Source organism: Cervus elaphus, chromosome 16 (assembly GCF_910594005.1).
Source record: "Cervus elaphus chromosome 16, mCerEla1.1, whole genome shotgun sequence".
Classification (NCBI taxonomy): Eukaryota; Metazoa; Chordata; class Mammalia; order Artiodactyla; family Cervidae; genus Cervus; species Cervus elaphus.
In genome coordinates this window covers 6,608,429-6,635,146 of record NC_057830.1, presented here as the reverse complement: position 1 = coordinate 6,635,146, position 26,718 = coordinate 6,608,429, and the positions used below count along the sequence as shown (strand labels likewise).

The following is a 26,718-nucleotide window of genomic DNA, read 5'->3' as shown; positions in this document are numbered from 1 at the left end:
ACTGTTTATAATAGCCAGGACATGGAAGCAACCTAGATGCCCATCAGCAGATGAATGGATAAGGAAGCTGTGGTACATATACACCATGGAATTTTACTCAGCCGTCAAAAAGAATTCATTTGAACCAGTCCTAATGAGATGGATGAAACTGGAGCCCCTTATACAGAGTGAAGTAAGCCAGAAAGATAAAGAACATTACAGCATACTAACACATATATATGGAATTTAGAAAGATGGTAACGATAACCCTATATGCAAAACAGAAAAAGAGACACAGAAATACAGAACAGACTTTTGAACTCTGTGGGAGAAGGTGAGGGTGGGATGTTTCAAAAGAACAGCATGTATACTATCTATGGTGAAACAGATCCCCAGCCCAGGTGGGATGCATGAGACAAGTGCTCTGGCCTGGTGCACTGGGAAGACCCAGAGGAATCGGGTGGAGAGGGAGATGGGAGGGGGGATCGGGATGGGGAATAAGTGTAAATCTATGGCTGATTCATATCAATGTATGACAAAACCCACTGAAATGTTGTGAAGTAATTAGCCTCCAACTAATAAAAAAATTAAAAAAAAAAAAAAAAAAAAAGAAAAGTCAAGAGAATTCCAGAAAAAAAAAAAATCTACTTCTGCTTCACTGACTACGCTAAAACCTTTGACTGTGTGGATCACAACAAACTGTGGAAAATTCTTAGAGAGATGGGAATACCATGGGAATACCAGACCACCTTACCTGTCTCCTGAGAAACCTGTATGCAGGTCAAGAAGCAACAGTTAGAACCAGACATGGAACAACAAACTGGTTTAGAATTGGGAAAGGAGTATGTCAAGGCTGTATATTGTCACCCTGCTTATTTAACTTATATGCAGAGTATATCATGCGAAATGCCAGGCTGGATGAAGCACAAGCTGGAATCAGTATTGCTGGGAAAAATATCAACAACTTCAGATATGCAGATGATACCACATTAATGGCAGAAAGTGAAGAGGAACTAAAGAGCCTCTTGATGAAAGTGAAAGAGGAGAGTGAAAAAGCTGGCTTAGCAACTGAACAATAAATAGCTATTTGAGGATATTTTGGGGGTAAAACCCACTTTCACTGTTGACGATCTTACAGTTCAGAGAGATTAAGAGAGAAGTCCAAAGTCACACAACCAGGAAATGGCAGGTGTGGGATTCGGATCCTGTTCCTTCTCGTGGTGGCACGCTGACACTTTGTGTCGGATCACAGCCAAGAATGGGATCAAGTGCCTGCAGAACTGGGCACATAAGGATGGCCTTTGCCTAAGACTCCTCTTTAGTTACTGACTTGGCCACTTGCTGTGGCACCATGGTCCTCCCCATCTGCTGAGAATAGGAACAAAACAGGGGTCTCATCAATCTCATCTAATCATCACAGTATCACCAGGAAGTGAGTCTTGTTCTTATTCCTAACGTAGAGATGAGAAAGGTGAGCTTAATGAACTAATGCACCCAAGGTCAGGCCATGGACAAGTGGCAAGTTAGGACTCAGACTCTAGAACTTGGCATCTTAGATATGCAGCCATGAAATTAAGATGCTTGTTCCTTAAAGGAAAGCTATGACAAAACTAGACAGCATATTAAAAAGCAAAGACATCACTTTGCTGACAAAGGTCCACATAGTCAAAGTTGTGGGTTCTCCAGTAGCTATGTACAGATGTGGCAGTTGGACCCTCAAGAAGACCCTGCAATGAAGAACTGATGCTTTCGAATTGTGGTGCCAGAGAAGACTCTTGAGAGTCCTTTGAACTGCAAGGAGATCCAACCAGTCAATCCTAAAGGAAATCCACCCTGAATATTCATTGGAAGGACTGATGCTGAAGCTGAAGCTCCAATACTTGGGCCACCTGATGTGAAGAGCCGACTCATTGGAAAAGACCCTGATGCTGGGAAAGACTGAGGGCAGGAGGAGAAGGAGGTGGCAGAGGGTGAGGTGGTTGGATGGCATCACTACTCAATAGACAGGATTTGAGCAAACTCTGAGAGACAGTGAAGGACAGGGAAGCCTGGCATGCTGCAATCAGTGAGGTCACAGAGTTGGACACAGCTTAGCAACTAAATAACAACAATATCCCCAAATTGGTAGATCATGGAAACCACCTGGGGATACAGTGGAAATTCACTTTCCCAGGTCCCTTATCTGGGGCAAAAAATGACTGGTGGGTCTCGGAACAGCGCAAGGTGATTCTTATGATCAGATGAGTAGGAAAGACTTCACTAGCTATGAAGCTGAGTAAAAAAAAGTGCTATATTCTAGGTCAGAAGCCCTCAGTCTTCATCTGAGCTCTGCCCTCACCTTAATATACAGAAGGGACAACAGGAATCAGAAGGAGAGAATGGCCAAGAGTGATCACCAGGAAGTGGTAGAACAGGAATGTAGACTTTCTGACCTAAGGGACACCCGACATATGGGGCCTGACTCCTGCAGGTGATGTTAGTAAATTTTGGAAAAATGGGGACACAGAAAGGAGACTCTTCACAGCTAGCCAAGGAGTGAGGACCCAAGGGAAAAGAGTCCCAGGGACTCTTGTGATCCAGCCTCCAAGTTCTGTCCCTCAGTCCACTTCCAAGATCTCACCATGTGGGGCCTGACTCCTGCAGGTGATGTTAGTAAATTTTGGAAAAATGGGGACACAGAAAGGAGACTCTTCACAGCTAGCCAAGGAGTGAGGACCCAAGGGAAAACAGTCCCTGGGACTCTTGTGATCCAGCCTTCAAGTTCTGTCCCTCAGTCCACTTCCAAGATCTCACCATCAACTCCCCAGAGAAGGCAGCACACAGATGTGTCTCCAGGTGGTCATTTGCAGATTTCACCAAGAGCTAGAGCGTTACTAAATAGAGAGGCTTGGGAATGTCCTTCAAAGCCAAAAGCTATGCTACTTTCAATTGATAATTTCTCCACTACTTGCCTCCTTTGCTGTTTTTTCTTTTTTCTTTTTACAATAAGATTGTGGTATATTACAAAACACTCAGGCCTAAGAGTACAGAAAAACAGCTTCTGGGCCTGGCTCTGCTGTTAATTCTTTATGGAACCTTGGCCTTGGTGTTACCACCCGTACAGTGGAGGAGGTGGATGCTATATACCTAAATCTTGCCAGTGAATAGAGAAGCCCAAGAGACTGGGGGTTGGAGGCCTGGCTTATTCATTCACTAGTTATATGTGATTTTAGGTAATTCACATAAATTCCCTCAGACAAATGAAGGGGTTTATACAAACTGTTCTCCAAAGTTCTCCCATCTATAGCCTATGATTCTTTGTGAATTGAATGAAGAAAACTGACAAGAGAACAGAAGTCTAATGACAGTTCTTAGAGGGGCTGATATGAAGTGGAGCATCCTGGGAGTCTGGAGGTAGTCCTGCTAAGGGGGCTTTGTGGTTAGACCTGCGTGCTATCAGTTAGGCTGTATGACTATAAGGCTAGGTAAGCCTAACATCTCTGGGCCTCAGTGTGGTAGACAGTATTGATGTCCCACATATTTCTGGGTCCCTGCTTCTCTGCACATGCTATGCTGTGCTTAGTCATGTCTGACCCTTTGCGACCCCATGGACTGTAGCCCGCCAGACTCCTCTGTCCATGGGCATTCTCCAGGCAAGAGTACTGGAGTGGGTTGCCAGGCCCTCCTCCAGGGGATCTTCTCAACCCAGGGATCGAACCCAGGTGTCTCATGTTGCAGGCAGATTCTTTATCTTCTGAGCCACCAGGGAAGCCCTACCTGCACATAATGGAATCTTATGTCTCAGCTCAGCCCCTGGAGGAGCACCATGACCATAAGACGTACTGTGGCCAGTGGAGTGGGAGCAGAATGTGCCCTCTAGGAGGCGGTGGGGAAGCCACGTTCCTTCCCTCCCATGGCAGCATTCACGGAAGCACGGGAAGAGAATGCCCCCTCAGCCCAGATTCCCAGAATGAGCAGAAGTGCTGTGATTCTCTCCAGAGCGTGTGGTATGAGCAACACACAGACTTTTCGTGATGCCTCTGAGGTTCTGAAGTCATGTGTCACCAAGACACAGAATAATGCAGTCTGACTGACATATTCATTTCTTTTTCTTTCTTTTTTTTTTGTAAAACCAAGTTGTCAAGGGCTACTTTGCAATAGGTCTTGGAAAGATTAAGTGAGCAAACATAGAGTATGTAGTATAGGACCTGGCAAATAAAAAAGTATGCACATGATGAAAGAGTAGGAAACAGGGAGTGATCAAGAGCAGCATGTACAATTAACCATGTCCCAGGAAGGCAGCAGAGAAACCACAGCTTTGGAGCCACTTAATAAGATGTGACTCAGGCCCTTCAGCGGGGGAACAAGCGGGTGCCACAAGTGAAAGCCAGCTTTCCTCAAATCTTTAAAGAGAATCCTTCTGCTTCATCAGGCGTGGGTTGGTGGTGCTTCATCCTGAATGCCACATCTTACCCAAATTGTCATCTTATTCATGTGTACAACATGCATGTCTGATAAGCAACCCAGACTGGAAATAGCCTTTCTGTAAATCTTTCATGAGCTCTTTACACTCTTTGGAGGTCATTTGGGAAGGCCTATGAGCCGGTGTCTGCGGCTGGCAGAACCATCTTCTTTTTGATGAGGCGTCTGCAAAATGTACGATTGTATTCGCTCAGCCCCCATTCCCAAGCAATGTCTCCTCACTGCAACTTCTGAGACTCCAACCTCAATAAGAGTCCTTGACTGATGTTTATCTAAATTTCTGCCATCTGTAACCGAAGTTGACCTTTCTTTATAATAAAAATGAGGCGGAATGAATAAGGATGGGCAAAAAGGGGGAAGTGGAATACAAACCAGCAAACAAGTTAAACAACAAACACCACCAACCTCCTGTGAGTTTATCTCGCTCCAACAGTCTCTGCCAGCCTCTTCCTGATTGAGAGTTAAGGGAAGGGAATTCTGACAGTGAGCCTGTATGGGTCATTAAGACCAACAGAGTTCACCAGAAGGGATGAGAAACAGCAATGCTTAGCATCACTTACTGAGTTTGGGGGCAATTCAGAGGTGAGATATTCGACTTTCCACATTTCCTCAGAACTTGGCATTTTACCAAAGGCTTTTAAGTGCTTTCATAATCCATCTGAACCTGTTCCTAATCCAGAGCTCTCTCTTAACACCATCCAGACTCTTAAAACAACACTTACTCCCTCCTGGGAGTAAATGATATTGTGACTTTAGTCTGTCCTTCTTTCCCCTGTCATTTCAGGTCTCTCCTTTAAGCCTTTCACCCTTCACGCCTCCCTGACTCCTTCCCCTTTCACCATTTAACTACTCATCTCTTTAGCCCTTGCCATCCTCTGTATCTCCTTCTGTGCCTTAGTCCCGCCTCCTGCCGCTCTGATCCCCACTTCACATTTCCTCCATCCTCGTCTCCGCACGCCCCGCGTGTCTGCTTCTCCTTATCACTCTCATGCTGTCAGTGTTTCCCTGTGGGTCTCTCCGGGTGCTCCGTACTTCATCCTCCCACATAGTGGATGATTCCTGGACTTGTCAGGGTCCTGAACTCTCCCCATGTTCCCCTCCCAGAGACGAGCTGCATCCTACATTCAACAACCTACGAGGTGGCTAGGAAGGGGGTCAGGTTCCTGCAGAGTCACATCTATGGAAGTGGGGTTTGCCTAAGATCCCCCCTTCATTATGAGTCTGGCAGCCCCCAAAGGCACCCACGTTCTCACTAGAAGCAGAGTGAAGCAGGTGGCCCTTCTTGCCACATGCTAACATGGGGACATGGAGAGGAGACGTACATCACCTGTAACAGAACCAGAGGCCAGGAGAACGGTGGTTTGGGACTCACAGACTCAAACTTTCAGTCTCAGAAGGGCCCCAGATCATGACAAGCACTGGGTAAATAATATCCATCCCCGGGCCTCAGTTTCCCCAGCTACACGGTAAGGGGTGAGCATCTGTTGATCTTTAAGAGCTTGCCCAGTTCAGAAACTTGAAATGCAGGACTTCTGTAAAGCAGAAATCCAGGCTGTGCTTTCAGAGATTCAAGAGAGGGCATGAGCGGCAGGCCTGTCTCCTGTCGGCAGTCACCAGGTGTGGGCATCCAGGCGGGGGCACGGGGTGGGGCTGACAAAGCAGCATGGGGCTTGTCACAGAGCAGAGTCTGTAACTGGGAGAGGGTTTGCAATCCCAGGCCAGGCCAGGCCGTTGTCGGGAGATGGGACATATGGTAAGACGATTGGGTACTCTGGAGGGCTGGACCAGAGATTCCGGGAGCGGGGGGAGGGGGAGGGGCAGGAAAGAAATGACAACAGCCTTTGGTGCTGAAGAACCGTGCAGGCCTGCCTAAAGGACAGAGGAGCCCCAGCGCCCCCTTATCTGGGGCTCAGGAAAGGAGACTTTTGAAAGAGATAAATTTAGACTCATTAGAAGCCACTCACCTTCCCACAGAGGGAAGGCGGCCGCCTGAGCATAGAGCTCCAAGTGGCGACATGGTCTGGGGACAGAAATAATTGCAAAGAAAGTTTAACTGAAGCCAAGGATGAGCGAGATGGTGAAATGGGCTATTCTAATATAATGGGAGTCTAGGGAGTTCCCTGAATCTGGAGGCTGTTGTCAAAAGGGAAGAGTGTGATCTGTTCACTATACTCCCTTCCACGAGCAAATCAGGGTGGACTGGCCCTATCTATTCAGGGATAACCTAAGACTGAATGGCAAGGAACAATAAACAGAGTGTTTGAGGCAGAAGGAAGACTCCTGATGGGGCTAAAATTCCGTGTGAGCCCGGAAACTCCCAGATCAGCCTTCAAGGAGCCAAGCTCTCTCTTATCAACCAGTCTATTGACAGGGGGAAGGCAAGCCTGCTGGATCATCAGGAGATCTGAGTTCACAGGCCAGTTCTCAAATGACTTGCCTTGTGACCTTAGTGAAGGCCCTTCCCCACATGCAAACAAGATCCTGAGATTTCATGATGCCCCCTCAGGATCCAGTACCTTACTTTCCAATCTGTGTCCTTCATTTGGACCAAGCTAATCTTCAACCTTGAGAGTGGGAACTCATGGATTTGATCATTTATCACATGCCAGTCACTCTGATAGTTGCTGTGGGAAATCAAACTACATAAAACAAGCAATGTGCCCATATCACAGTGCCTGGGATATGGTAAAACACCACAGTTAAAAGATGAGGCAGAAAGACTCTGCTGGCCATGAATAGGGCTGGATTTTGGAGCTGGGTCAATCTGGAGATTTGCTTTCCTATCTCTCCCTCTCCTCTCATTTATCAATATATCCAGGCTTCTGCATGTTCCTTCCTGAACATGAAAATGACTATAGCTCTTCTCCCACCCAGGAAACACTATTCTTTGTCATCACTGCAAACTCCAGTTCATAAGCTTTGTTCTTAATGAAGCCTTTTATCATTCCTTCTAAATTCTTTTGAAAGTCTTCAGATGGGAACTCTGAAAACCACTGGCATTCCCTGGAACATACCTTTGCAAATTCAATTTTCACATATTTGTTTTCTAATTGTGTGGGTGTCGTTTTGCACATTTGTAGATTCCTTTCTTGAAGGTGAGGGGCAGTTGATTTCTTCCTTTTGATTCCAGGCAGCAATATTCTACCCATCATCATGCTTAACACAGGTTTAATAGTCTACTATTAAAACGATAGAAAATCAAGATTCTAGAATCTCAGAATTGAGTAGCTCATCCAGATTGCCTTTAAATATCTCGCAGGGTTTTTCTGACGGAGTGCCATCCGTCTTTGCTTGAGCATCTGGGTGGTAGAGTCGGAGAACTCAAACCCGCCATTAAACTGTTGTGAGACTGCTAGTCACTTTTGTCATCCTCAGCCTCACCCTTTGCCTGCAACTGCTCCCTGGTCCTTGTCCATTGTCCCTTTCAAATATATCCCCAAATCTCCTTTCTCAATTTTGTTTCCATCATCCTGGCTTGAAGCTGCTAACATTCTCATGTGGCTTCTAGACACCTAATTCACCCCATTCCACTGTCTCCCTTTCCACTCTCATTGCAATCTACTCCAAGCACAGCTACCATAAAGTTGAAAAAAATGCAATACAATCATGACATATGCTCCTTATCTATCCATTTAAGAGTTTTCCTCTTTGCTGTTAGAATAAAGCCTTGGCCTGCAAGACCCCCATGATCTGCCATTGCTGACCACTCTGCCTTCACCTCCCACTACTCCTCCCCTACTTTCTCAGCTTCAACCACACCAGATTCTTCATTTCCTGAAGTCAGTCAAGTTCCTTTCCCTCTTAGAATATCTGTCTCTGCTTGAAAACTTTTCCAGTGCTAACTCCCACTCATCTTCCAGGTATTAGTTAAATAACACTCCCCCTGGAAACTAGACAGTGAGCCTTATTATTGCTTTCTAATCCAATAGATGCACCCACCCCTCACTCTCTCCAACTAAATTATATCCCACTGTTAATTGATTTCCTGGAACACTGTATCTTTACTTCATAATACCTGCTACAAATTAAGTACTTAAGGTTGTATGCCACACACACACACACACACACACATGCACACACACACACACACACTGTATCTGAACACTGCAAGGTCTAAAGCCATTTTTATCTCATTTCCCATTGTGTTCCAAGTAACCAACATGGTAGGTGGGATACTGCAGATGCTCAAAAGCACGTGACAGCTACATAGATGAATAGTTTAATGAGTTCACATTTTCATTCTAGTTCTATAAAATGGGAAGTGATGTGATATGCTGGATTAGAAGATAAGACCAGGGCTGGGAAGTCAGTCAGACATACATCTGAATCCTTACTTTCCCTCTCACTAGACTGAAAAAGTCAGTTTACCTCTCTGTTATTGAAAACTTTCAACTGTAAAATGGAGGCCATGGTATCTCAAAGGGTTTTAATTGTGAAGCGGTAATTGCACCGTCCTGGCTCTTTAACTTCCCATAAAGGGGATTTGGGAAAGTCACTGAACACTGCCACTTCTTATCTGTATAAAGAGGATGACAACAGCCTCTACTTCACAGGGCCATTGTGAGGATGACATAAATCAGTGGATGGAAAGTGCTTAGAATGCCCACAGCATATACTAAATTAATGCTTGTGGCTATCATTATTATTAAAACACTTAGTAAAGAGCTTGACACACAATGTGTGTTAGTCGTTCATTCATGTCCAACTCTTTGTGACCCCATGGACTGTTGCCCACCAGGCTCCACTGTTCATAAGATTCCCCAGGCAGGAATGCTGGGGTGGGTTGCCATTTCCTACTCCATGACATACAGTATTTCTTAACAAATAGCAGCGAGTATTACCACTCCTACTACAATCAATAATTATTAATTATTTGGCAGGATGAGGATGATTCCGATGGTGATGTTTCTTACCAGTTCTGACTTCTGTTGACATGACCGCAAATGATAGGTGAAGCTTTCTTTGTGATAATATCCTATTACATTTTTATGCAAAACTGTCTAAAAGTACATATATATTTTTTAAAAAGACAAACATTTCTTATGTATGGAACAGTTCTCAGTTCTTCTCGTGGTATCATCTTATGGCTTTCAGATTTTGAGGCACGAATAAATCCCACTGAAGGCCTCTCATCTCCAGACAGAACAGCCTCAATTCCTTCAAGTCTCCCAGGAAGACTTTCCCAATTAGACTGCAAGTCTAATCTTCATATAATTTGGACAACCCAGTTGATTTCCTGTTTATTCTCATATGAGAGTAGCCTCTTTTAATTTCATATGTATGTCTGTATTTATTAACAGGGAAAGAGGTATTTGACATACCAGTGAGAAAAAAATAGCAATTTCTAAACAGCTTTACTGAGAGTTGGCACATTGGTATGTTTGTCTACTCACTGACAATCAGATAGAGAAAGAGAGAGGGGTGTTTTAAGAATGTTCAAGAAAATATTAATTTTGGCTATTTCTGGGTGATGGGAATTTTATTTTCTACTTCATTAAATGTCTTTATTTTTGAACTGCCTGAATAGCCTACATAAGATACTTACTTTTTAATAGATGAAAAGATTAATTACATTAAAAATTCCATTAACTATACTTATAGGATGATTTAAGATTGAAATTAAAATATGTGGAGAGTTAGAAAATGGGAGGATAGGGTAGACGAAGGCCTCAGTCAGTGGAAAGGAACTTCAGAGAACTTTGCTGACTTCTGACACTTTGTGCATTGGCGCTTGTGAGTCTAGGGAGATACTGACCAGTATACCAGACCTCTATCCCATGGTACCCATGGCTTCCTCCCCCTGCCCAGATTCTGGGTCAACAACTCAACCAGTGAAGTGCAGACATCAGCCCCATACCTAAAGGTCATCTGGAAGACTTGGCCTTGGTTCACATGCTGGGTCCGGTTGTTGTAACCATGTAGCATCTCTCCAAAGAGGGTGTCGTTGAACTTGGAGTCAGGCTTGAGGCACTTGGGGCCCTCGCAGACATCTGAGAGCATAAGGCAGGACTTTCCATCAGGAGCCAGCTTGTACTCCTCCACACAGCTGCGTGATAAAACAGGGCCGAGAGTTAGCGTGCATGCTGGATGCCCCTATTGGGAGTGACCTAAAACCCAGGCCTCTTTTGCCTGCAAAACAGGTCAGAGTTTAGGAATGGAAACAGCTAAGCTGGCTGGAATCTATCTAGGGCACAGGTGTCTAGAGAGAAGCACATTAATCCTGCAAATTGGTAAATTCAAGGAAAGTCATTTGTGACACTTTGGAGGAGTCGAGGGGGACGCCAGAGAGCACATCCACGCACAAAGCAAATTTAAAAACTGTTTTCCATGAACACACAAACCTTAAAAAGCATGACAGACCAATTTGCAGGGAATTATCAACTAGTTTCTCAAATCAGAATCTATTCCCAGTGCATCTGTCGGCCAAGGTTGAAGACTGTAGCAAAAACAAGGTTTTCGTTGCCCTTGTTGAGCAAAGGTGATAGTTTCACGACCATGGACAGCACACAGAGCAGCCGCCACAATTTCTGTTCAATTAGCAAAGTTAGCAGCCTCTGCTGACTTCTAACTACCTACTCCTGACAGCCCTGGCACGCCTTTGAAACTGGGATGGGCTCCTTGGTGGCCCAAATGGGCATCTGAATAGGGTGTGGGAAAATATTTGCAATGTGAGGTGTTTATAGAGTGGAAAATAAATCTCTTAGAGAGATAGGAGAAAACAGAAAGCAGAGGCCCTAGCTTATGAAAAGTCAAATGAGAAACTGAAATTCTTTGAGTATCTACCTACCCACGGTCCTTTTCTGGGCACTGTGCGTAGGGTGAACATACTAAGACACACAAGAAAACAGGCCGCATGACTGAAGGCAGATTAAATAGGTATCTTTGCCCCGTGTGATGTGCGTGAAGCCAGGTGAGTCATTTTACTTCTTTGCTTTCTAGTTTCCTCATCTGTAAAAGGGGGTTGACACTGCTATCCTGCATTACTTCACCAGGCTGCTGGGACGGTCCATGACACATGGACTGCATGAACAGAAACTTCAGTATACTTGACAAAATAATTAGAGGGGTTGTAATGGTGTTGATGGGGATATTTACTTATTGAGCATATGCTATTAACTAGGCACTTTGTAAGTTTATTTTTATCACCATGAAAAAGGTAGCATCATCATTCCTGCTTTACAGAGGAGCAAAATGAGGAGCCAAAAAAATCAAGCAAGCCACACCATAAGTGTCAAAGGTGGCATTCAAAATCAGGTCTGTTCAGCAACAAAGTCATCTTTTTCTCCACTTGTCTTTTCCAAATTCAGTTGTTCCTATTTGCATGGCATGACCCTGGTTAGGTTCTGCTGACTGGAGGCAGCAGGAAGCAGGCAGTCTCTTATCTGCCTTTCTTCCATGGGAGTGAAGATCTGTAGAATCTGACTACAAAAAGACTCATGTGGGAGAAGGGAGAGACTTGGTTTGAGAAGGAAGTGTAGCCAGGATGCAGGAACCAGTGACTGATGCTAGAGACACAGAACCCAGCTGAAGGCAGGAAGTAGGCAGGAAGAGCTGAAAACACAACCCAAGATCACTCCATTTGAAAAGTCAGGAATATTTTGTATTTGACACAAGCTGACACCCTGTCCTTGTTTCCCTCTAGCCCCTGGTATTGTATGGATACACTGAGGGTCTTTCCACTGTTTACATGCTCCTGCACAAAGTACAGTGGAAAGTTCTTGGAAGGAGACCTGTTCTGGTACCTTGGTCAAGTCTGTCCTGTCTTCATTTTGCATCTATTAACATATGCAACTCTCCCCTCATAAAGTTGCAGTACAGATAAGGTGAGTTATATAAATGTGCAGATATATGGTAAGGACTCAACAAAGTCTAGTTCCACACATTTATTCCAAAAAGTTCCTAGCAAATATCGGAAATTATTTACTCGATAGATCTCACCCTCCTCTTTCTCCCTTACACACACACATACACACATGTAGCTGTGAGTAAACATATGGTAGTAAAAGATTAGATATTATCAAAGCTTATAGAGTAAAACATAGAAGTTCTTAATTTCCCACTCCACACATATCCTTGCTTCCTGTTCTAGTGATCATCATTATTAATAATTATATATTCTCATAGGGTTTTTTCAATGTATTTAAAGATACACATAATACATATTGTATTTTTATAATAGAAAATACCTTATGTTTATTTATTATATCATACATTTTGCTATATATACAACTTTTTCATAAAAACCTCATAAACAGAATTACCCTATATGTTGTTGTGAGATACACATTTGCACCTAATATAATTTCTTAGAGATCTTTTCAAATCAGTATCTGTATAGATCTATCTTTTTAATAACTCTTTGGCATTGCACAGTATAAATGTACCATAATGATTTTACCTAATGTTTATTGATAGACATTTCGGTTGTTTATCTTTGTTTGTTAATGCTGTCATGATAAAGAATGTTATACATATATCACTATGCACCTTTGTGTTTCTATAAAACAGATTCTTAAAAGAGTAATTTATGGGTCAATGTTTTATGAATTTTAAAACTTTGATAGATCTACTAAATGACTATCTAGAGAGGCATGACCTACAACCCTATCATTGATGAATGAAAGAACACACTTTCCCACATCTTTCATATTCATTACTACCAATCTGGGATGGCTAAAGATAAAACATTTTTGTTTGTAGATTTGCATTTTCCTGATTACTGGTGGATCTCACATATTTTCAGGTCATGGCCACTTGCATTTCTCATTCTGTACACTATCTATCTATACGCCTTGACCATTTCTCTACTGTGATACTCGTCTTTTTTTCTAATTGGCTTATACATGCTTGGCATATATTCTCAATAGTTACCTTTCACCTTCCAAATATATTGAAATTTTCTTCCAATCTGTACTTGTATTTTACTCTTGCTTTTGATGTCTTATAACCTCTTTATCCTGGTCTTTTATTGCTTTTGAATTTTGTGTGATGCTTAGGGAGCCACAAAGATGAAAAAAACATTTTTCTCTATATTCTTCCAGTATTTATACAGTTTTTTCATCTTTGGTTATTTAATCTGTGTGGAATTTATTTTTGTGCCTGGTGGGAGTGATTAGTTTAACTTAATTATTTTTTAAATGGGTAGATGACTATCTGAAGGAGCCATCCTTTCACTAAGTAGTTTTAAATGCCGTTCTGTCATGTACTAAATCCCTATGTGTACCATGTATACATGGTTGGAAATTTTATTTAATTATCTGTATATTTTCATAATAATGCTGCACTATTTTAATTAATAGAGCTTTATGGCATGTTTTGAATGTAGCAAAGTAAGTCTTCTCTTCATAAACACTAATTTTCTATTTCAAAATTTCCTCACTGTTCCTACTCATTTTTCTCTTCAGATAAATTTTAGAATTGGCTTGTCAAATTCCCACGTAAAACTTTAGTGGAATTTTGTGTGGTTCCAAATTGAATTTGTAGACTAAATGAGGTTATTCAGTTACTAAGTCCTGTCCAACTCTTTGCAGCCCCATGAACTGCAGCTTGCCAGGCTTCCCTATCCTTCACTATTTCCCAGAGTTTGCTCAAACTCATGTCCATCGAGTCGGTGACGCCATCCAACCATCTCATCCTCTGTCGTCCCCTTCTCCTCCTGCCTTCAATCTTTCCCAGCATCAGGGTCTTTCCAGTAAGTCAGCTCGTCACATCAGGTGGCCAAAGGATTGGAGCTTCAGCTTCAGCATTAGTCCATCCAATGGATATTCAGGATTGATTTCTTTTAGGATTGACTGGTTTGATCTCCTTGCTGTCCAAGGGACTCTCAAGAGTCTTCTCCAGCACCACAGTTTGAAAGCATCAATTTTTTGGTGCCTAGCCTTCTTGATGGTCCAACTCTCACACCTGTACATGACTACTGAAAAAATCACAGCTTCGCCTATATGGTCTTTGGTCAGCAAAGTGAGGAGTTATTCATGAGTATTTATACAATGCCTTAATGTAGAGAAGTTATAAGCAGGTATTTTGTATCCAGACCACCAAAGTCTGAATCCAGATTCCACCATTTATTGGCTGTGTGACCTTGGAAAAAAAGCTTAACTTCTCTGTACCTCCTTTGCTTACCTATGAAGACGTCCGCACCTCACAGAGGCACCATGAGGATTAAATGAGCTATGTCTGACATCCAGTGTGCTAAGCATATAGTAGAGTGATGGCTTGTTAGTACAGTCTTTTCCACTTGAGGAATAGGATCAGTTTTTCATGTATTGTTTCCCTTATATTTTCTAGTTAGTTATTGCTGATATCAAGCAAAGTTATTACTGACTTTTGAAAGCTGATTTTTCATACTACCACATAAGAAGCCCATCGGTTCTAATACATCAACCAGATTTTCTAGATGAATGAGTATGTATTTGCCCAGTTTGGGTATTGAGATTATGGTAGCACTATGGAATAAATTAGAAAACTATCTTTTTTTTCAATCTGCCTTCTCTGGATTGGTTTACATAAAATAGAGGTTATCCATTCCTTGATGATTTGATAAGACCTGTCTCTAAAGTATCCTGGGCTCAATGTCTTCTTCTCAATTGTAGACATTTAGTTCTCTTATCATTTTATTTTTACTCTATCTGGCTATTTAGATGTTCTACTGCATCATGATTCAAACTAGGTAATTTATATTTCCTAAGGAAATAATGCGCTTCATCAAGACTTTCAAATGTATTGGCATACAGTTACACACAGTAGTCTCATTAAAGTTGTTTTATCTTCTGTGCTTCTACGGCTATGTCCCTCGCTCATTATTAACGTTTCTGTGTTCTCTCCTTTGAACAAGCTTTTGCCTTTTACGGGCAAGGCTCCTTTCTTTTTTTTTTTTTTTTCTATTTATTTCAGCTTTTATTTGTATTAACTCCTTCCTGCTGCTTTCTTTGAGTCTGTTTTATAATTCTTTTTCTGGCTTCTGGAGTTGAGTGCTTCATTTGTTTATGTTCAGCCTTTCTTGCTTTTTAGTGAACACTGTGGAGCTTCTGGCTACTGTTCTGCCTCTGTTCCGTGGGTCTGATGTGAAGCCTTCCAGCTCCTCCTTCTTTCTAAAGAGGTGATCATTTGAGTATGAGTTTTTCCCTTACCCAGGTGTAATTTAGAAGGCTGCTTTTTGTAATTCCCATATATAAAGAGAGATTTATATGCTAGATAGATTATAGTTAATATCTAATATTATTGCATTCTAGTCTGAGAATGGCTTCTCTGGTGGTTCAAATGGTAAGGAATCTGCCCGTAATGCAGGAGACCTGGGTTCGATCCCTGGGTTGGGAAGATCCTCTGGAGAAGGGGATGGCTACCCACTTCAGTATTCTTGCCTAGAGAATTCCACGGACAGAGGAGTCTGGCGGGCTACAGTCCATGGGGTCACAAAGTGTCAGACATGACTGAGTGACTAACACTTTCACTTTCAGTCTGAGAATATAGCCTGTATAATGTCTATGTTGGTGAATTTATTAAAACTCCAGGCCCCCTTACCTAAAGGAGACCCAAGGTGTCAAGGTCAGATTTTGGATCTAATTAAAGCTGTGGTCAAATAGAGGCTGTACCACTTCCCAGTGGAATGACCCCAATCAAGTCTGTTAACTACTCTAGGCCTCAGTACTATAATCTATTAAATGGGGAGAGCAATGATCTTTATCATAGGGCTGATGTGAGAATTAGAGAAAACGTACATAAAAGATAAAATAACATCCATGATATGGTGCCTAATTAATGTATCAGCTGTTGTGATGTTAATGATAAATATTACTGAGATTATGCTAGTATTACCTCTGATTGCTTCTTGATCTGTCAGCTCATTTAGATGTCTTAAGACAATGTACATTTATTTCCTGCGGTTTTCAGATCTTAGCTGCTGACTTCCTTCTAAATTCAGATTTCCTAAAGCCAACAGAATTGCCTTTCTTTGATTTACTTTTTTTTTTTGCTGCAAACTACATAATTGGGAAATTCTTTGTTCCATTCATTGGAAATGATTTATACATATAAACATGCATTATGCATATATTTTGAATATATAACTTTATATATTTATCCAAGCACAAGTATTACATATAATGAGCTAAATATATGTGTCATATATGCATGTATATGTAGATATATGTGTATATGTATGAACATACACATATATGCATATGCAAAGCTCAGTCCTGCATTCATGATTACAGTCTAGTGAAATATTTTTTCTGTGTATGACTGTATTTTCTCCTTAATGCAAAGTATAGTAGATGGAAAAATGGTCCCTTCAAAATATCTACCCCCTAATCCCCAGAATCCATGAATTGCTACCTTACATGGTAAAAGGAATTTTGCAAATGTGATTAGGTTAAGAATTTTGATATGAGATGGTTATTCTGGACTATCTGAGTGGGCTCAATGTAATCATCATTATCATTAAGTCACGAAGTCATGTCCTATCCTTTGTGACTTCATGGACTGAAGCCTGCCAGGTTCCTCTGTCCATGGGCTTTACCAGGCAAGAACATCAAATTGGATTGCCATTTCCCTTCTCCAGGAGGCCTTCTTGACTCAGGGATCAAACCCGAGTCTCCTGCACTGGCAGGCAGATTCTTTACCACTGAGGCATCGATCAGAAGGGTCCTTATAGGAGGACATGAGGTAGAGAAGAGCATCAGGGGTGGAGAAGGAGATACAACTTGATAGCAAAAGAAAGAGAGAGATAAACAGACAGACACAGAAACTATGTCTCTGGCTTCAAAGTCCTGTTGATGTCTAGATTTCAGAAATCCTGCCTTTCAGAACTGTAAAATAATAAATCTATATTGTCTTAGACTAATTAAATTGATATTGTTAAGACTGCCGGGAGAAATATCAATAACCTCTGATACACAGATGACACCACCCTTACGACAGAAAGCAAAGAAATAAAGAGCCTTTTAACGAAAATGAAAGGGGAGAGTGAAAAGGTTAGATTTAAAACTCAACATTCAGAAAACTAAGATCATGGCATCTTGTCTGATCACTTGATGGCAAATAGATGGGGAAACAATGGAAACAGTAACCAACTTTATTATTCTGAGGCTCCAAAATCACTGCAGATGATGACTGCAGCCATGAAATTAAAAGACACTTGCTCCTTGGAAGCAAAGTTATGACCAACCTAGACAGCATATTAAAAAGCAGAGACATTACTTTGCCAACAATGGTCCGTCTAGTCAAAGCTATGGTTTTTCCAGTAGTCATGTATGGATGTGAGAGTTGGACTACAAAGAAAGCTGAGCGCCAAAGAACTGATGTTTTTGAACTGTGGTGTTGGAGAAGACTCTTGAGATTCCCTTGGACTGCAAGGAGGTCAAACCAGCCAATCCTAAAGAAAATCAGTCCTGAATATTCATTGGAAGGACTGATGTTGAAGCTGAAGCTCCAATACTTTGACCACCTGATGCAAAGAGCTGACTCATTTGAAAAGACCCAGATACTGGGAAAGATTGAGGGCAGGAGGAGAAGGGGACGACAGAGGATGAGATGGTTGGGTGGCATCACCAACTTGATGGACACGAGTTTGAGTAAACTCCTGGAGTTGGTGATGGACAGGGAAGCCTGGTGTGCTGCAGTTCATGGGGTCGCTGAGTTGGACACAACTGAGTGACTGAACGGAACCGATATTGTGTGAAGGTGTGTGTGTGGTAATGAATTGCAGAAGCACTAGTAAACTAATACACAACCCTCACAGGGATGTTGGTGCTCCCATTTTCAGACGAGAGAACTGAAGTTTGGAAAAGTAAAGTGACTTGCCCATGGAGATACACCTTGTCAACAGTCGTGTTAGGAATCAAACCTGGAGTTCCCATTTCAGGAAGTGTGTATATGAATGTGTGTGTAAGAGCATATGTTTGTGAGCGAGTGTGTGTGAGTGTGTGTGTGTGTGTGTCACCTCAGCCATGTTACAACTGTAGCTGCATGGTATTTTCCTTTTGTCTGGGGCCAGGAAAAGACTGGCATAGCAGGAGAGGAAGGAAGGAAGATAAAAGGCCAGGGTTCACTTATTAATAGTAAGACCCTTAGAGATGGAGGGAGAGAGAGAGAGAATAAGAACAGAACTCGTAAAGGTGAATGATCCTTTGAGTTTTAAAACATCAGCAGCTCTCTCCCCCAAGCCACCTCGGGGCACAGGATGATTTATGCAAAGGTCTATTTAGTTGTTGGTTTCTGTTTTTTTTGTTTTTTTTTTTTAAATCTTATTTTTGTACCATGCAACATAATTATACAGCTCCTTTAGAACATTCTGTCGTCTGGGAGATTTTCTTACAGAAATTCTAAAGAGTGTAGGCTCACAGGAAACCAGCCAAGATCCTCATGAAACTATATTTATACATATGCCAAAATGAAAGACATAAAATAAGTACAAAGATACAAACCGGGCATTTTAGCTGAAGGCAATGAACGTGCTACCCTGAACACACCCCTCACATTACAGAGAATACTAGAACTGGGTGGGGCTTCAGAGACTGCACCGTGAAATCTGGTATGTGTTTAGCCAAGAGCATGCCTTATTTAATCCTTCCAGCAATGTCGTGAGAGGGATACTTTCATTCCAACATTGCCACTAAGGACCCTGAGGCTTGGCATTTTAAATTCCTTGACCAAGATCACATGAGCACTTTGGCAAAGCCAGGATGTGGACTTGGATCTTCCTCCTTCAAGTCTGAGGCTATTCCACTTTAGCATAAATGACAGCTTCCAAACTGCTTGTTTTGGGGGAAAAAAAAAAAAAAGGGAAACTAGGACTGAAAAGAAATGACATTTATACAAATTCCTAAGGCATTCATACAAATGGCATTCATACAAATTCTCTTATTTATTCATGTATTTACCTGCTCACTCATTCATTCCTTAATGGCTTATGGAATTAATAAAATTACGTATTGAAACCACAGACTAGAAACTTTTTTAACAGGGAAGGGAAACAAATCCCGGGGTGCGGGGGCGGGGGCGGGGGCGGTGAAGAATACAATTAACAGTAAGAAGATGGCCTTCATTTCCCTTCCAGGGGATCCTCCCAACCCAGGGATCGAACCCCTGTCTCCTGACTCTCCTGCATTGGCAGGCAGATTCTTTACCACTAGTGCCACTCGGGAAGCTCAAATCATATTTAAACACAATTAATATATTCAGATCAGAATAGAGTAGCTGGGGACATCTCCTATCCTAATGCCACCTCCTCACTGGCAGTGAGACCATTCCGGGCCTCAGGTTTCTCCTATGAATGATCTAAGAAACACTGAAATTTCAAACATGTCGATGGCATTGCTCACCACCTCTTATACAGGTATATATAGGACACATCTCTCTTTGCAAATTATGTCAGAAAAATGAGTGTATCCTCTGGAAAATGACATAAAGCAAACCATAGCCTCCCCCCACCCCACCCTCAAAACAAAACAAAACAAAAACTGCAAACTTCCTGTTCTCAAACAAGTATAATTCTATAATCCACCATGTTTTGTTTTGTTTTCTCCTGTTCACTTTGGTAACCGGGACAAACCACAGCTAAACTGATCTCCTGTTGAGTAACCTTCCCATTCCAGGTTCCTGACATCATTTTCTCCCTTTCCCTTTCTCTCCTTACAATCGGCTCTGATCTGTCCTATCTTTATCCATTTTTTATAGGTTGGATTTATGTGGATAATATTACATTCTCTTGGAAGAATGCACGGTATACATAGTAAACACATGCATATAAATGAAACAAACTTGGTTGCTAGGTAACTTGAATAAGTCTTTAGAGAGAAGAAGTGCTTCCTCACCCACAAGATTCATTCTACACGCTTCATCTTAGTAGCCAATGACCTTCTCAAACATCTCAAACCCACCTGCTTCTCTTAGCATGCTGGAACCTGTGGTCTGCCACGATCAGTCGGGGCCGAGTGAGGCTCAGAGACCAGGCCCCAGAGTCCACCTTGCCCCTGGAGGGCGAGGACTTGTACTCGATGCTTCTTTGCATTCTCGGCATCCCAACCACCAAGCACAGAGTTGGGGCAACAAATCTTAGTGGAAGAATTCTTTACTTCAACAATCATGGCTTTGAACGAGTCCTAGAGCAGGCAGTGTGGACTGACAGTAAGGACACACAGGTGACTAAGACTCTGTCCCTGCTCGTGAGGAATGTACGGCGTGACAGGGACCAGACTGAAAAGCAGGTAAGTCAACGGAGCAGTGGGCTTGCAACGTGGAGGGGCGTGGGAGGCTGCGTGACCCGGGGAAAGGCTATCTCACTGAGTTTCGAGGAGTTCGGCCTGACCAGTGGCTGACAGCCAGGACAGAAAATCAGAGGTCCAATCTGCGAGAGGTGTCAAGGTGTCACTGGGATAAATTAGAATTGGAGAAAAATGTCAATGGCCCTTCCTTGGTAAGAGGGCCCCATGGGAAGAGAAAAAAACATAAATAAACCAATAAATAAATATATATAAATAAGGCGAGAAAAACACTCCTTTCTGTGCACGCCCTAGCCTCATTTGATAAACACCGTGCGTGTGTGTTCAGTTGCTCAGTCGTGTCTGACTCTTTGCAACCCTATGGACTGTAGCCCACCAGGCTCCTCTTCCCATGGAATTTTCCAGGCAAGAATACTGCAGTGGTTGCCATTTCCTATTCCAGGGGATTTTCCTGACCCAGGGATCAAACCTCGGTTTCTTACGTCTCCTGCCCTGGCAGGTGGATTCTTTATCACTAGCACCACCTGGGAAGCCCCTGTTAGCATTAAGGTGATATTTAAATATTATCCACTCAGAAGGACAAGGCATTATATACCCAGCTCCATGGTAACTGCACATCTCTGTCCTGCCCTTCTCTTGGGGCTCAGAGAAGACTTGCTGAGGAAGAAAACATCTATACCGAGACCTGAAAATAAAACAGTGTGCAAGCTAAAGCCAGGGAGAAATGAGAGGCAGCGGGGAGGAGAGATGGAGGAGAGGCAGAGGGAGCAATGTTGAAAACTCCAGAAGCTGAAGCCGAGATGCATAGTTCAGGAATAGGGACACAGCTGGAAATACAACTGAAAAGGCTGGACTGCGAACAATTTCCTTAGGCATGTCAATTGAGGAACTTCATCTAACAAGTATTAACTGAGCACCTACCATGCGTCAGGGACTGTTCTAACGTGTTGGAGATAGAGCAGTAAGCAGGACATACAATTCAGCCACTGGAAGATGAACTGAGATGTTTTTATACTAGATTATACTATGCTAGACTATATGTTTTTTTATTAGACTCAGCACAACTCCCATTAACTGAGTGCCTAAGTGCGTTGGCCTCAGTGCTCATACAATTTCATTCAATCCTTCTGATGCTGCTGGAATCACATCTGATTCTACACGAAACGAGAGACTCAGAGGTCTTCAGTGATTGGCTCAAAACCACGTGGCCGGAAGTAGCCAGAGGCCAGAAGCGATGTCAGATAAAGGAGCCACTCAGACTGGGCTTAAATCCTGAGGCCTCCGCTTACTGGCTGTGTGACCTTAAGCCAGTCACTGAGCCGCTCTGTGCCCAGCTGCCTTGACAGTAAATCAGAACCGTAACGCTAGAACTGATGCAGGAGACAGACGGGCTCCAGGTTAGACATTTGCAACCAGCCAGCCTCCTGACTGCATTTCCTGAGACAAGAGATAGGTGGGCTCCAGTTGGGGCATTTACAGGTGGCCTCCTGTTTGGCCTCTGAAAGGAAGCTGTAACAACGGGGTAAATAGCCAGTGTTTGAATCTTGTCAACACCTTAAGGGAATAGTCATGGCAAGAACAAACAGGGGCAAAACCCTGTCTACGTAAACGATTAAGGGATCTCCCTTCTCCCTCTTTTGGATCAAGGAAGAGACACTACACGTGCACAGAAAGTGGATCAAAAGTCAGGGGATAATTCCAGGCCATAATGAGTCTTGCTTCTCCCAGAAGCCTTCATTTTGAGATCCATCTTGGCAGAGGGGTGCTTGCATACACAGTGGGATGAGTGTCCCTGGGTAGGTTAGGTGTGGAAAAAGAAACCAGATAATTGGCCTGGAGGAAGACAAAGACCCAGAAGAACTGCCCTGTATAAATGCCCACCTCTCCCCGCCTCACTGGGGGGAGGCCCACACTCTTGGGCTCCAGGCCTGCATCTCTGCCTTGCTTCTACCTCATCTAAACAAACTGTTTCTCTATGTCCTCTCCCACTTGTTGTGCTATGTCCCTAATAATAACTTTGTATCTGGATTTACAGTTTCTGCCTCCGTGATAAATGTATTTTTCACTGGGGGCAAAGATCCAGGGAAAAATAGCTTATAGCCTCTAGTCCTTGCTGCTCTGGGTAGGATTCCTGGTTCTCATCCAGGATCAGTTCAGTTCAGTTCAGTTGCTCAGTCATGTCTGACTCTTTGTGACCCCATGGACTGCAGCACGCCAGGTTTCCCTGTCCATCACCAACTCCAGAAGCTTGCTCAAACTCAAACTCCAAGACTCTTGAGAGTCCCTTGGACTGCAAGGAGATCCAACCAGTCATCCTAAAGGAAATCAGTCCTGGGTATTCATTGGAAGGACTGATGCTGAAGCTGAAACTCCAATACTTTGGCCACCTCATGCGAAGAGTTGACTCATTGGAAAAGACCCTGATGCTGGGAGGGATTGGGGGCAGGAGGAGAAGAGGACGACAGAGGATGAGATGGTTGGATGGCATCACTGACTCGATGGACACGAGTTTGAGTAAACTCCGGAAGTTGGTGATGGACAGGGAGGCCTGGCGTGCTGCGATTCATGGGGTCACAAAGAGTCAGACATGACTGAGCAACTGAACTGAACTGAACTGAATGTAATCAAAGCACTCAGCACAGTCCTGGCACATAGGAAGTGCTTCGTAAGGGTTAGCTGCTATTGTTAACCTGCCTGCAACACGCTTTATGAAATTCGTGCTACCCAGGGAACTCTCAGAAGGGCACAGAGCTCTGAAACAAGTCAACAAGGTCCCCTTGAGTGAGGGTTTGTTTTCCTTGCTTAATTCAATAGCCTGCCACTTCTCTCTACCAACTTTCACATAAGTACCTGCTAATGGTTTTCATTGTTTTGTTTATAGTGCTTCTAACAAATGCGGCTAACTTCTCATTTGCATCCTTAATAGACAATTTTCAAAGACTGTTGACACTGCAGTTGGTTTTAGGAGACCTGAATTTTATCCCCATTTTCCTCCTGTTTGTCAGCATTTGGAGGAGCCTCAACAGCTCACAGCACACTTGCACTCTCTTAATTCAGTCTCATTTAAAACTTTCAGAGACCTTTCTGGGCAGGGCCGGTTACCTTGTCCTTGTCTCACAGACAAGAGGTTGAGCCCCTCAGGTCACTGAGCAAGTGCAGGCCTGTTGTCATTACTGTCATTCACTTTAGCTACTTTATTTAACAAATACCTAATAGAGCTAAATTGCGCACTTTATAAATATTAATGTAAATTGTGATGCTGGGGCTTCCCTGGTGGGCTCAGCAGTAAAAAATCCACCTGCCAATGAAGGAGACTCAGGAGATCCAGGTCTGATCCCTGGGTGGGGAAGATTCCCTGGAGAAGGGAATGACTACCCACTCCAGTATTCTTGCCTGGGAAATCCCATGGACAGAGGAGCCTGGCAGGCTACAGCCCATGGAGTAGCAAAGAGTAGAAAATGACCTAGGACCTAGTGATTAAACAATAATAAATTGTGATGCAGTTAATGTCATGTATTTAATCCTCATAGCAACTCTATAGAGAGACACTATTATCATCACTTTTCTACAGGTGAGAAAACTGAGGCACAGGGATGTTAAGTAACTCGCTTAAGGTCACACAGCGAGAAGTGGCAAGCTACATTACTAGCCACGTGACCTTGGACACATTACTTATCCTGAATGGAGTAACAAATGCACTTTGCACTTTTTACAACCATCGTTACATTAAGGCAGATATTATTAAAATTTCAGAGATTCCAGAGACTGAAGGTCAAGGGTCCTGAGAGTCTTGCCCTGATGTCTAAGAGAAAGTTAGAGGTGGTTAGGATTGGAACCCAGAGGTACCGATTCCCCTTGACCCTGGTGGTGTGCTATGGATGAAAGAGGCCGACAGTTTCTACGTCAAAATCCATTACTGCTGTGGTCCCCTGCTGTAAACTGTTATTTGCAACAGGACACCCCTCCCCCCAAGCACAATAACAATGATGAGAACACAGCTGATTCGGTATTCAGGCCTCAGATCTAAGCCCATGCATAATTTACTCAGCACTGCCCTGCAGTCACTTCAGCTGAGGAGAGACCCTATAAATTCAGGTCTGCACACACTAATTTATTTCTTATTTATTTTACTGATACATATCTAGGGCCTCCAGCGAGCTGCTCTAACACCTGCTCAAAGGTGCCTCTGGCACCAAGCGTAACTGGGGCTGGGGTGGGGAGCCCCTGAAATGAGCCCCAGAAGGAAGACCAGATCCCACCGACTGGGACCATGCAGGTAAAATTAATTTCCTGTTAAACTGAAATTAAACACTTACGCATTCCTCCACCTCCTCTTTCATAGTTCTCGGGGCTAGAAAGGTTGTTAGATGCTCTTTTCTCCTTCTCTGTGTCAGTAAAGCACTGTGTGGGTTCAGCTGCTCAGGTGTGTCCGCCTCTTTGCAGCCCTGGGACAGTAGCCCGCCAGGCCTCTCTGTCCCTGGAATTCTCCAGGCGAGAACACTGGAGCAGCTTGCCGTTTCCTCCTGCAGGGGATCTTCCCAGCCCAGGGATGGAGCCTGTGTCTCTTGCATCTCCTGCATTGGCAGGCAGATCCTCTACCTCTGTGCCACCTGGGAAGCCCAGTACAGCACTGGGCGCACTTCAATGACTGACCATCTTGCAACACAAAAGATCATTTTTCTGAGTCACAGAACGTCAAAAGGAGAACAAGGTGTCTACTATGAAGACATGAGCAGAAAGGGGATGAAGAGAAGGAAAAAGGCTGGCATTTTCTTGAGTGATGGCTAAGGATCAAATGCGATCCTAGAAGCTCTCCATGGCAGAGGTCCTGCTGCAGACATTATCAACATGGAAAACAAGGTAAACTGGAAGAGCCATTAGGCATCATTTTCCCAAAGATCTCATTTCGCAGGTGGTCAAATGGCAGCCCAGAGAGGGAGAGTGACTTGTCCCAGGTCACTGGACAAGTCGGTCCTAACGTGACCCCCTCCTTCCGTCGCATACTAACCTTAAAACTCAGCTGAATTCTTAACAGGAGTGAGAACCTCTCGAGCTTCGCCTGCATTGTTTCCTCTCCACCTCGCCTCTCCCAAGGAATTATTCTTATCGGTAGGGACATGAGGCCAAAGAAGGACTAGCCTCTGAACTCGGCGCTACTTACTCCCTGCAGAGACAGAGCCGGAAGCCTGGGCTGAGCCCGCGTTCGGAAGCGCCCCAGCTGCTGCTTTCTCAGCGACACCTTCAAGGTGTCTGCTTTCACCTCTAAAATACACTGACCCCGGCTGCGGGGCAGGTGCAGAAAGGGCAGGAGACTTTTACAGGAAAGAAGTCCTGATCCTAGGGTGCAGCCTGGACGTGTGTACCATTTATTATAATCACTAACCAATTATTTACCTTTCTTCTTCCGTTCTTCTTCTCAATCCCCAACCCAAAGGTTAGACTGTTGCCTTTTGCCTCTGGGGCTGAAAAAGCAGAGGCATAAAGGCCATTTCAGTGAAGGTCAGAGCCAGCCAGGCCCAGGCTGTGGTTCCCGACTTTTTTTTTTTTTCCTCTGCATCCATCCCACTGCTGTGAAGGGAGTGGTCAGGCCTCGGGGACAGAGACTCACCCGCAGAACATGAAGATGGTGCTGGAGGTGGCGTCATAGGGTAAGGGCACCGTCTGCTGCAGACACAGCTGCTCGCAGCCGCCGTTGAAGCCGTCGGAGCAGTCGATGCCTTTGGAGTGGTCGTAGCAGCCCGAGCCATCCTTCATGGGCCTCAGCTCCTCGGGGCACTGCTCAGAGGGAGAGAGAGGAGCGGGGTGGTTACGGCTGAAGAGGCGGTGGTCTCATCACGCCCTCTCCTCTCACCTTCTGAAAAGGGGCAGGGGTCAGGACTGCAAAGAGCAGCTCAAGGTCTTATCTGACCGTGGGACTTCCCTGACGGTCCAGTGGTTAAGCCTTCGCCTTTGAACGTAGCGGGTACGGGCTCCATCCCTGGTTGGGGACTGAGATTCCCCCAGGCTTTGTGGCCCGAAACACCAAAATATGAAACAGACAATTTTGTGACAAATTCAC

At 43.7% G+C, this 26,718-nt stretch overlaps 1 protein-coding gene across 4 annotated transcripts in view; it reads right to left on the bottom strand.

The window, feature by feature from the left end:
* Positions 1-26,718, bottom strand: part of ASTN2 (astrotactin 2) — a 993,079-nt gene that overhangs the window by 339,047 nt on the left and 627,314 nt on the right. For all 4 annotated transcript variants that reach the window (XM_043927598.1, XM_043927599.1, XM_043927600.1 and 1 more), the window contains 2 exons: positions 26,269-26,435; positions 10,298-10,486 (listed from right to left, as the gene is read on the bottom strand). In XM_043927598.1, the coding sequence (XP_043783533.1) occupies positions 10,298-10,486; positions 26,269-26,435 (356 nt within the window). The remainder of the gene's footprint in view (positions 1-10,297; positions 10,487-26,268; positions 26,436-26,718) is intronic.